This window comes from Misgurnus anguillicaudatus, chromosome 18 (genome assembly GCF_027580225.2).
Source record: "Misgurnus anguillicaudatus chromosome 18, ASM2758022v2, whole genome shotgun sequence".
In the NCBI taxonomy this organism is placed as follows: domain Eukaryota; kingdom Metazoa; phylum Chordata; class Actinopteri; order Cypriniformes; family Cobitidae; genus Misgurnus; species Misgurnus anguillicaudatus.
The window spans coordinates 14,905,516-14,917,759 of NC_073354.2; the positions used below are offsets into that span (position 1 = coordinate 14,905,516).

The 12,244-nt window shown below is 40.3% G+C and overlaps 1 protein-coding gene across 6 annotated transcripts in view; it reads right to left on the bottom strand.

Annotated features, from left to right (window-relative positions):
• Window positions 1-182: 182 nt before the first annotated feature.
• The window catches only part of cdc42bpb (CDC42 binding protein kinase beta (DMPK-like)), an 83,499-nt gene continuing 71,437 nt past the window's right edge, over window positions 183-12,244 (bottom strand). For 2 of the 6 annotated variants that reach the window (XM_073855916.1, XM_073855918.1), the window contains 16 exons: window positions 12,033-12,107; window positions 11,809-11,914; window positions 11,544-11,680; window positions 11,226-11,365; window positions 10,436-10,517; window positions 10,123-10,339; window positions 8,938-9,000; window positions 8,260-8,856; window positions 7,533-7,630; window positions 7,362-7,446; window positions 3,726-3,846; window positions 3,516-3,633; window positions 2,784-2,978; window positions 2,389-2,494; window positions 2,228-2,298; window positions 183-1,880 (listed from right to left, as the gene is read on the bottom strand). In XM_073855916.1, coding sequence (XP_073712017.1) covers window positions 1,752-1,880; window positions 2,228-2,298; window positions 2,389-2,494; window positions 2,784-2,978; window positions 3,516-3,633; window positions 3,726-3,846; window positions 7,362-7,446; window positions 7,533-7,630; window positions 8,260-8,856; window positions 8,938-9,000; window positions 10,123-10,339; window positions 10,436-10,517; window positions 11,226-11,365; window positions 11,544-11,680; window positions 11,809-11,914; window positions 12,033-12,107 — 2,340 coding nt within the window. In that variant the 3' untranslated portion in view covers window positions 183-1,751. Of the gene's footprint in view, window positions 1,881-2,227; window positions 2,299-2,388; window positions 2,495-2,783; window positions 3,100-3,515; window positions 3,634-3,725; window positions 3,847-7,361; window positions 7,447-7,532; window positions 7,631-8,259; window positions 8,857-8,937; window positions 9,001-10,122; window positions 10,340-10,435; window positions 10,518-11,225; window positions 11,366-11,543; window positions 11,681-11,808; window positions 11,915-12,032; window positions 12,108-12,244 lie in introns of those variants that run through there. The other 4 variants (XM_073855919.1, XM_073855921.1, XM_073855917.1 and 1 more) reach the window with 3 other exon arrangements.

A 12,244-nucleotide genomic window follows, 5' to 3' on the forward strand; every position in this document is an offset into this window, starting at 1 on the left:
CTTTAATTTGCACAGCATTTGAAGGCTATTACATAGAACAAATTCTAGGTTTGCGGCAGTTCTCAACTTTTATTAACTATATTTAAGCACACACATTTGTGATTTCAACTCATCCAAATAAAGATAAATTACAATTTTTATTGCAGATATGCATATTAAAAACATTTCCAAATAGACACCGATTCAACAAAAAAAGCACAACAGGTACTCTTTTATTGTTTGTTCAAATTTATGTGGCTAACAAGTCAATAATTACAAAGATTTCAACCTGTGATTTTTTTCTCTTTTAAAGTAAAAGCAGTAGTGTTCTGAGGATAATCGTTCGTCTGATGCAGCAGACGGGTGAAATACAGGGGGAATCAGGAAACAAAACATTCACACAAAATCAACTCCTGGGACTAAAACGTGTGCAAGGTTCTTACAGTGTTTAAGAAGGGCAGAGGACAATGCAAAACATTACCATCAGGCCTATTAAAACCACTGAAATGCTTGAGCGGACAGTTTTTTACCGAAAACAAAGTTGGCACGAAAGGCACACTTGTGTGATAACGGATATGTCAGCCATGCCTAGATTTCCTACATCCTTAGATGTCAACATATTCCTATCAACATCCCGATAAAGGTCTTTTTTTAACAGGACTTACGTGTGTAAAACATCATAAACCAGAATCAGGGCATGGCTATGGTGAGATAACCTTATCACATATCTTAAATCTTTAATTTTTAAATAGAGCACACAAAGCAGCATATCTTGAGAGGAACTACTGAAAAAAATCCTATGAATAATCTGAGCTGTGTGCCTTTCTCTCTTTTTTAATTATTATAATTATTTTAATAACACTTATCTATATGTAAAGTCTGTTCCTTTTTGTTGCTTCGTTTTGCGCCTGGTTATAAGCGGTGTTCCACCAACTAAATATTATTTTTGTGGGAAACATCTAAGTTAAAACATGAATATTACAAAGGCTGGTTTAAAATGCCGAACTGGAAAGAGAGAGAAAAAGAGAGAGAGAAATTTTATAGCAATAAAAGTGCCCTCTGGTTTGTCTTAAACCCCCCAAAGTCAGACAAAAATCATTGCCTTTGTGTCACTGATCTATATTGCTCACCTGAGATGAGGTGAGCTATTTCACTGGTCCCTAAAGAGCAGCGAGGAATTGTGTACTTGGTTTATATAAGAACGTCAGTATATATATTCTACATCATCAGTTCATTCCTTCCCATCAGCTTCTCTCTTCAGCCCACTTGATGAATGTTGAATGTCCTGATAATATACATTTATTAAAAACAGCCCGAGACGTCTCTTTCCCCTCGTTCTCCGTTAAGGGAAGCTAATAATCCTCCATGACAGATTCAAGAGTACTCAAGCAATTCTGACACAGCAGATGCATCTGTTCATTCACTAAAGTAAATAATAAAAAACTTGCAGGAGAATGGCATGAATTAAGATTAAAAAAAAAAAAATTTTCATCATACTGCTAAATCTGACCCTGTTAGTGATTATACCACAACAATATCTCCACCAGGGGGCAGGATTCGTGTTTTTTTGGATGGCTGGTGGCTCCGGTGCGGTCATGCCGACGTGTGGCTGGATCAATCGGAGCTTGATTTCACTTGCAGCGATATATCCTCTCCGCTAAAATTTAGGCCCACGTAGGGGATGAGCAGGAGAGTCTTGGCACTTCACAGGGAGTCCTAAATACGTGGGGTGCCTTAGGTGCTCGCAGGGCTAAAAGGGGTTTTCTCCTCGCTCAGCCATCCAGGCTTTGATCCAGGCTGTCCAGAGTTAGCTGACTGCGATGGGGAGAGTTGGGGCTTGGGGGGCTGCTGGGGTTGGAGCTGTTGGAGGGGGTTGAGTGTTTGGTGGAGTCCGAGTCGGGCTGTAGAAAGAAAACAAGGGGAATAGAGAGATGAGATAAAGAAATATTTCTCAATGACTAATCTGTATTTTCTGTACTATTTGTCATCCCATCCTGGAATTTTTGGGAGTGGTGAACTCACCTAATGACAAGTCAATTTTTTAAACATAAAGTTGTATTTTTTCAGTATTGTTTCAAACTCTAAGCTTCTAACTGTTTGGGGAGTTTTACTATGAAAACTGGGGCATTTATTACAGACCACAAAATCAGGACACATAAAAAGCTCCCAAAAGCTCCATAACATCCATCATGTATGAAGCGAGTTTTCCCGAATCTGGGGCGAGCAAAATATGCCATATTTGTGTTACCTCTCTATCATAGTCTTGATCTTGATCAGAAATACTTCGAGATGACCCCGCTCCTCCGAAATCTCCTCCTCCTTTAGAATAAACAAATTTAAGCTATATTAGATGTGCAAACAGGGCGTGTGAATATCGTCATATGTCTGTGTGAGGAAAATTACACCCACCTGAGGCAGTGCGGGTGATGTGGGTCTTGCTTCTCTGTTGCCGTGAGATACTAGATAGAGGGCGGGGCCTTTCTTTAGATGGATCATCCTGAGAGGGCATCACACTCTGCAGTAGATATACACAGAGTTAATATATTTATATATTAACCAAGCCAGTCATTATGCACTTATACAGCTTGAATTAGCCTATTCACATCCTTAAATATCTTAGACTTCTGATCTTCAACCCAAAATAACACCCAGAGTCACATCGCCCAGGCCTGAATAGAGTTCAGCAAAACAGATGCCATCAAACAGAAGAAGGGGGAGGAAAGGAAGCGTGGGTGGGGCAGGGATGGGAAATGGGAAGGAAAAGGAAGAGGGGGAAGTGTGGGGAGGGGGTGTTGCTAGCCTACCCTTCCCAGGGAGGATGTGGAAGGAGAGGAGGAGGAAGAGGAGAACTGAAGCAGGCTCTGCTGTGAAGAAGGCTCTTTCTGCAGATAGAGCCCGGCAGAGACGGAGCTCATGTGATAGACGTGCTCAAAGTTGATCGGAGGGGAGATCAGGGCGTGATGGCGAGAGGATGAGGGGGAGGGAGTCTCGCTCTGCTGCTGCCACGGCAACCAGAGGACAGAGCGAATCCAAAACCAGAGCGGAAAACAGAAGTGAACAGAAAAAGAGAGAGAGAGACAGAGAGAAAGTTGTGAGGGTGGAAGGTGTGGGGCTGGCTGGCTTTGAATAAGAAGAAACATGCAGAAAGTAAGGAAAGACTTTGGTGCTGTGTTGTCAAATGAAATCAAAGGATGTTAGGATGTGTAAAACCAAAGCAGTCAGCAATGCAAATCTTTCTGATTAAACAAGTTTACTTGTAACCCCTTTAACATCATGTGGATTCAAGCGATCGTCTTGTTAGCACGATGCTTCAAAACCCGAATTGTGAAACCTGGGCTTAAGGACCTTTAATGGTAAACAGTGAATTTTAAAAACTCTAGCTGATAGGTCACCCCATCAGGGGTCTCATACTACCAGGCCCGTAGCTTTGAAAGTGCTTATTAATTCAGATAAATGGAAAATAAGACCCCTGGATTCAGCAGCCAGTGTTGAGCTAAAGCTTTGGATCTCTACAAACCCAGATTTTAAGATATTACCAGAGGCAAGTCCATCAGAACCTGCATGCCATCTCCCGGTCCCATGTGAGCAACGTGGTTGAAATTGATGGGGTTTGAGATCAGCTTTGATCTCATCTCAGGATCCCTCAGCATCTCCCTATCAAAAAACAAAACAGAAAAATGCTAAGTGGTTTAGGAGGTGTGTGGAAGTGGTGCAATCTGGGAATTCAGCACCTGAAGCCATCTGACCTTCTCTGCTGTAACCGCTCCTCCTCTGGCACTTTAAAGAGGAACTTTCTTTTGCTGCGTGTCCTCACCATCAGTTTCTTACTGTTGTCTGAGGTCTCAGGGATGGCCAGTTCACAACCCTCTGCAAAAACAAAAGAGTCAATGAGTGAGCAAAAAGATAATGCTGTCAAAGATTTCTCAAATGAGACGCTTTAAGTAAAAGTAGGGTTTTAGTAACCTAACAGTTAGTTTAATCCATTTTAAATCTTCCAAAAACGACTTAAAGGATTGTCAATTTTCTTAAAAGAAAAATCCAGACAATTTACTCACCACCATGTCATCCAAAACGTCGATGTCTCTCCCTGTTCAGCCGAGAAGAATTTTTTTTTTGTGGAAAACATTACAGGATTTTTCTAATTTTAATGGACTTTAGTAGAGCCCAACATTCAATACTCAACTCAACACCCAACAGCTTCCTTCAACGGAGTTCCATAGGACCACAAACGATCCCAAACGAGGCACAAGGGTCCCATCCAGCAAAACGACCGTCACCCTTGACAACAAAAACAACAAATATACACCCTTAAAGCACCACTTCTCGTCATGTAGATCCGGTCGTGATGCGCCAGCTGACCCCACTCAATACGTCATGACGTCAAGAGGTCACAGAGGACGAACGCGAAACTCCGCCCCAGTGTTGACAAGTGTGTTGAAAGAGGACCGTTCCTACGTTGTTGTATGTCAACTGATACTAATTCATGTCTTTGTGTAAGTTTATTGTTTACAATGGTCTGCAAATGTGCGTTATATATATGTAACACGTGACCTCCCTATGTCACTACGCATTTACGTTACGTCGCGCTGGACCGTATCTAGACGAAAGTGTTGTGGTTTAAAAGTGTATATTTGTTATCTTTCTTGTCAAAAATGACAATCGCTCTGCTAGACAAGACCCCCACGCCTCGCTTGGGACCGTCCATAGTCCCCTGAAACTCCGTTGAAAAAAACCGTTAAGTGTTGAGTTATGTATTAAATGTTGGGCTCTATTAAAGTCCATTAAAATGAAAAAAATCCTGCAATGTTTTTCTCAAAAAACATAATTTCTTCTGGACTGAACAAAGAAAGACATCAATATTTTGGATGACATGGCGGGAAGTAAATTATCTGGATTTTTCTTTTAAGAAAATTGAATATTCCTTTAAGTTCACAGAAAGGCTGGGAGGAATGATCAGATAGGCCTTGTAATAAGATGGGACCACAATCATATCCTTTTTGGAAGACATTTTTAAACTCTAGGGGTGGCCCTAAAGTCTGACCCTCACTTTGAGAGGCAAAATACATACATGCAAATTTTTACCATGCAATATTTCCTATTAATTTAGCCACCAAAATGAACAAAATTATGATTAGGACTCAATGTTTTCTTGTATCTCAACTGGTAGAGCCCCCAAAGGTCATGGGTTTGATCCCAAGGAACAAACACATTACTAATAAAGTGTGTAACCTAAATATACTGTAAAATTGTCTACCAAATCCATAAATGCAACATTTTTGTGACAAAAAAATTATATATGAGGTAGGGATCGACCGATTATCGATCTGGCCGATTATCAATGTCGATATTAAGCATTTTAATAGTCGATTTGCTGATAAATTAATATAATTTTGAAATTGCATGCTTTGCAATGATTTCGCTCTGCGACTTTACACTGCAATACAAGAGTTTATCACGCGTTTCAGGCAGTTGACCGAGCTGGCATTGCATTTCATTGTAAGTCATGTCATTTGAAAAATACAAGCCATTTTAAAGCATAAAGCTCATGCACGCGCACACAGCGCCTCTCAAGCTGCTCGCAACAAGTGACAGACTAGGGAGTTAATTTTTGTGACTTATTTACTACACATAAATGTTTACACACACACACACACACACACACACACACACACACACACACACACACACACACACACACACACACACACACACACACGAGTATGCTTAAATGCCTGTCTTGGTGACATGTATACTTAGGCTATTGAACCAACTAATTGTGCCTATAATATGGTATTAATGTTATAGTTTTATGTAAACATTTGCTTTTCAACAACATACACAATGAAGCTGGAAAGACAATTCATTTATTTACACTTATATAAATTAAAATTGTTTAGTTAATTGTTATATCCATAGGATAGTTCATCCATTAATGTTCAACATGATTAACTGAATAGTTCTACTATTGTATGCAATGATAAAATCCTCAGAAATTAATTAATATATTTTATTTTATTGTATATATATATAGTTTATGGGTGCTTCTTGCTCTTTTTGTTATTATTAATATGACTGTTATAATTAACATTAAAAATGTTTCTAAGCATTGAAAGTTTTTGTCAGAGCCTGTCTTAATAGTAATATTAATATTTTCATTTTTACACCAGACATATCGGTTCAAAATATCTATTATCGGTCTACAAGATCTGTAATAATCGGTATTGACATCAGCCCTGAAAAACACATATCGGTCAACCTCTAATATAAGGATGCATTATATAGGAGTTCAGATGCAAAAGCCGCCAAGGTAAAATATGTGATAATGATATTAACCGAATGCTCCTGGCACGTTTTACATAAACATACTACATATATCAAATACCTTCGCTTCAAATCCGCTAAATTCCGACATTCAGAAATATCACTTTGTTGACATAATCTGCTAAAAGCCACGTCATTTTAAGCAAAGTCCTCAAAGTGCAAAAAAGTTGAATTGGATAAACAAACGCATGCAAAATGACCGTGGATCACATACAAATTTTGGTCGCTTGTGAACCCGAATGTAGCAGTGACATGAATTAAAGAGCCCTTTAATGTGTAGTTCAGTTTTTATCATTTTTACATTCTGACTTGCATCATTAGTGATTTCGCACTGTTTACTATGTCTTGTTCAAATAATACTTTTTAATTTATTTATTTTTTAATTTTTATTTAATATAATTATTTTTAAGTGGAGGATTTGGCCAAAAAAAGCTTGCATGCACTTGGAGGGTTTTGCAGCAAAATACAGTCAAATTTGTTAAATACCAATGAAATGACTGAAGTGACATTGTGAAAATAAAACACTTTTAATTACTGACTAATAACCTTTTCATTGCCATTAAACTGAAATTACTGAACCCAAACTTGCTCAATTACAAGAAAACATGTCAGATGTAGGCTACTTGAGGGTTTGCATCCGAACTCTCCATATATTTTTATTAACACGGATATAGTCTAATCATCAATGACAGGAATCCTGGGATTCTGATGTCATAGTCGCAGTGCCTGAATGTGCAGTTGGCAGCTAGCCTAGAGGAGGTGTAAAAAATGAGGTCATTTCAAACAAAAGCGTCTTTATCAAGAGGGCGATCTGCCAATGTGGGTAGAAAACGAATCGTTCATTACCTGGCCAGCACTATGAGCTCTATTGGACCTGCAAATAAATATTTCTGTGCCGTGATTGACAACATTTCAGGGAAGACATATTTCTTTACTGTTGGATTGAAATATTTGGAGACTCAAGCTATCATTTCAGCAGAGATGTAGACATAACATTCAGAAAATAAAGAGTATTGAGGTGTGGGTTGAGTTGGTGAAGTGTGCGTGGGGTGGGATCAGACCTGGAGAGTTGTTGCTGAAGTAGATGAGATGAGGCTGCTCGATGCCCAACAGGTTCAGACTGCCCTCCACATTCAGGGGTCGAATCTACAGACAGTAAACAGACGGATCAGCTTTAACAGCATAAATAAAACCCAAATGCATAAAGACGTATATGAGAAAACATCACTCACCCTTCTTAACGAAATGGTCTGAACCCACTCTGTGGTGTGGACATCAAACACATCTACTCCATATTCACTGTACACGGTCAGGTAGTTTGAATTTGAGCCTGAAATGAGTAAATATTGGGTTTATGTGTCTCATACGTCTTTAACAAAATTGTAAAGTTATTAGAAAATTGACAGATCTGCTGTAAACTGAGTTAGTGTTACAGCCAGGTGCAAAACGACAAGACTCAAAAGCCAATAAAAATAGTCTGGACGTGTTTTCAGTTTGCACGCTCGTAACATGGCTGAGGAGCGTGAAACAAAAAACATGTATTTTGTGTTTTCATGACTTATATGATATTTCTCCAGATGGGATTCTTGTTACAGTTGTCGTTTTGGAACTTAAAGGATTTGTCTCGTATAGCCAATGTTTCTCAAAACCCACAATCAATCTCTACTTGTCCATGTTTGATATTTAATATACATGAAAAACAGAACTTTCAGGATTTATATACCCAGGAGTGTCAGACACCATGTTTGAGACTGGATATAGGTCGAGGCAAAACCTCTGCTCATGCTACGTTTATTTCACCTTTCAAACTCAAATCCTTCTTTGTCTTTCCTACCTCCTCCCTGTTTTGCTCTCTCCCAGTTCTTTCCTAATCCTCTCATCCTACAAGTCTATACAAGAAAAATATTGGAATTTGAACCTTCACATAAAATTACAGCTGCTTATTCACCAAACACTTACTGCAGGCAAGTGGTGTGGCGGGCCACATCAGCTCCTGCGTCCGAGATCTCCGTCCCTGTGCATCCACGTACACTCCCAGTTGACTGAAGCACAGCAGAAATTCATTGGCTCCCACCTCCATAGCGTGCAGCGCGTCCAGGGACTGTTGTGCCAAAAACGCTAGCGAGGGATCTGTCGGGCTCACCAGGCTGACGGGGGAAGACTCTCCCTGCATGGCCAGCAAAGCAAAGCCTGATGGGTAACCCATGCACAGCCGCTCACGAATGATACCCAGCCACAGGGCGATACCGGGCGCCTGCACTTCCCACACTTTGCGGTAATGGGGCTTTGCGCGTGTGATTTCGTAGCAGAGGACCTGCCGCTTCACAGCTGCCAGGAGGCACGCCGGGCCGCCCGGGCGTAGGGTACCTATGGTCATAGCCTGGCAGCCTTTCGTTTCCGTAAGCTTGGCGTCGAAAGTGGCCTCCGCACCATCTAGTGCAGCCCAGGGGTATAAGTGGACATGCCGGTTACGACCACAAAGCAGGGCCACCATCTTCTCTTTTGGAATGGGCTCGATCTGGCAGACTTTTTTACAGTCTGCGGCACGAACGATGACTGAAAGAGAATCATGGGAATTTTATGTTAACATTCTGGAACGGTTTAAAAAGAAATGAAAAGCAGCAGGAAGAGACGTACCGTCTCTGGTGATTTCGACTACAAACAGGCCTTCTTCTGTCCCCAAGGCAATTCGCTCTCGATCTTCAGAGATAGCAGCAGTTCAGAGAGGATGAAAAGAACACAGATAGATTGTGAATTTGAGCTCTTTTTAAAACAGCCACCTGCAAAACTGGTGCCACATCACATTAAGTACCAGAAAAAAGACAGACTTACACGGCACAACATAGATTATGTCAATATAGTCAGTTTTTAAAGGTGACATAGAATGGTTGAATGGAGTATTTATCCTTGTTCTGTGATGTGACATGTAGACAATTTTTTTTTATTTGGGTCTGTAATGCCTTAGAAGCTTCCTAAAACCTCTCTCAGAAAGCTCTATTAGGGTGGGGGATTTTAAACAAGTGGTTTTGCACCTATTTGGCTTCCCCTACTGGCTTAACTTGCAATCTCATTACTGATTGGCTGACTTTTCTGCCACTCAAAAAATGTAGCCAATTATTTTAAAGTGGAGAGGCAGTTAGATGCCTGTGATGTCATAAGCATCGGTTTTTCAGATTGGGCCGTTTTCTGGCTTACATTTCTAAGAGAGGAATTTCTAAGAGACTGAGATGTTTAGCATGTTTTGAACTTTTTGTATGTTCATGAATGCGGGTAGACTACCATTATTCAACAAAGACAAGGTAAAAATGGTTTTTCATTCTCTGTCCCCTTTAATATTAACTACCCTAACTAATGCTAAAGAAAATTACATCATTTAGCAGATGTTTTATCCAAAGAGACTATAGGCTGTTTCATTGGATGCACGTGCTGTGACGCGATAAGCGTCTGGTACGAACTTTACTTCCGGTTTCAGTTTTTTTAATTGTCTGACTAGTTGCTGAACTAAACTCTTGAACAAATACATCGTCGAAAATAACTAATGTTTTGGTTTTCTAGGTAACCTAGGTGTTGTTTATTTTGCTTGTTATATAAATAAACTATGTTTAAAGTACTTTGTTATTATTTATTCTTAGCGGAGTTTACCAAAAGTTACTTGTTGAGCCGCTTGTTTATGTTGTTACTGCTGAAACCGTCTATATACAATACTGATCATCTCACAATTATGGTGCCTTTTACCTCTAAAAAAAAGTAATTTTTTATATCCATTAGATTGCAAATTCAGTTTTTAGTCGAATCAACAAACGAATCAACCACTGTACGTACCCACGATGGCGGCAGAGAGCGTAGTTTTGATGGCGGGCAGGCTGCTGTCGTAAGCCTCGTGCAGGAGATGAACTATGCGGTTCTTGAGCCGGTTCTTTGCCAAGATGTTCTGCAGACCCTCCAGGATTCCCACCCACTTCCTCTTCTCCGCCTCGTTCTCAGCCAACACCAGCAGAGGCACCGGCCGGATCGGGGAGTTCAGAGCGGATGATGTTACCTGCGCAGTTCGCAAATCGTGGGAAATATTGTCAATTATCTGCGTGATGCACAGTTGTGCAATCTAAGCAACGCTGCATTATTTTTCGGAGCATACCCTGAAGATGCATGGAATGTCTTTACGACTGGCATGGATCACGTCGGACGCCAACACAGAGCTCACAGAAAACTCCTCATCTCTGGAAAAAGAAATAAACATGTCACAAAATATCAAATCACAATAAGGACCTAAAATCAAGAAAGAGCTTAATATAAAGAGTTTAACTCGGGGTTCCCACACCTTAGTTAACTTCAAATTCAAGGAACTTTCAAAGGAATTTCCAGGTCCAACAACCTCAAATTCAAGGACTAAATGTTACATTGTTACCTTTTAAGATACATTGTTACAGTTCCCTTTCAAGGGAACTCGCTCTGTGTCACTGCAGTGACACAGTTTGGGGACGCCTCCAAGGGGGTAAGTGCGTTTGAATGTGTATATCAAATTCAACAAATGGTGAGGCTTAACAACAAATATAGGGTGACATGGGAGCCAGGAAGTATATCGCTATCTGAAATATTGCCAAAGACGGCGTTACAGGGACGCAGGAAGTATGGCAAGGGAGACGCAGCGCCTCGTTCCCTTCTTAGGGAACAACAGTTACATACGTAACCAGAGATGTCTTCATGTGTCAAACACAACTATGCAAAAAAGCATTTAGCACGTGTGTTTAAAAAGTCTAGAATTTTTATGATATTATCCTACACTACACAGGGAATAATATGGATTTTTTCCCAGAAAACTTCTTGCATAAAATAGATTCAAGCATTTTCAAATGACCTGTATCTATGCATGTAGATTTTCAAAAACTTCCCAGGGAAAATGACTCAAGAAAATGGCTAATTCTGACCTCAAGTCAAGGACTTGACTGGCCGTTACAACCGGCTGAGTGGACTTCCCTTCAGGCACCTCATAGAGGAAAAGTTTACAGTCACACACTACGGCATAGGCCCTCTGCCAACCCTTCTTCACTCCTGTGGGCTTTGGGATCTAAAAGAGGAGAAAATACATAAATGCCAACTCTAAAAAAAAAAAAAAGTTTAACATATTACTGAAGATGAGTTTTAGCAGTTAATTATAGTTCATGATCATATGATGTTATGGGTTGTTATGCAATCTTTAATGTGACACTTCATCATTCGACCTTTAAAAAACATATTCTCCTCACCCTGACAAAGCCTTTGTATGCTGTGCCAATGCCCCTCTGCACATCAATACCCAGAGGTCTCTTGGCCTGCTCTGGTGGAATGGGGCAAATCTGCGGCGCATGGTCTTTACAGGACACGTGGCAGATGAACGAACACACTTAAAAAGATGAGACAAATACAATTATGTACTTTAAACATTCACACACAGTCTACATGAAACATTTTTTGTTTAAAAAAAAAAATACTGCATATTTTATTTATCAGCGACATGGATGACTAGCTTACCTTCGCAGGCGTAGCCTTGTCGGATCTGGCCCACCATCAGTGATGTACAGTGAGTGCACTGAGTTGGGCTAGAAAAGGTCTTGATGCTCAGCTGGTGAGCTTTAGGCTATTGACAGAAAAAATAGGAACAGTCAAAGCAATAAATACAAAGGGCAGAGCGAAAAAGGTAATGGAAATAGGCTAATAATGAGAAATGGTTTCACGGTTGGTGAATGAGCATGTACCTTTGGTGCAGTGAGTGTGGGCTGATAAAGGGGTGATGGAGCTACAGGGGTGGTAGCTGGAGTCTTCACTGGTTCCTACAGTATAAGAGAGCAGTATTAAAGCACACATAGCATCCAAATCATATTAATAAAACATCATATTTTTGTATGCTTTGGCAAAGTGGGACAAAGTTTTATCCCATATCAAGGACTAAAAAGGGAAATGACCACAT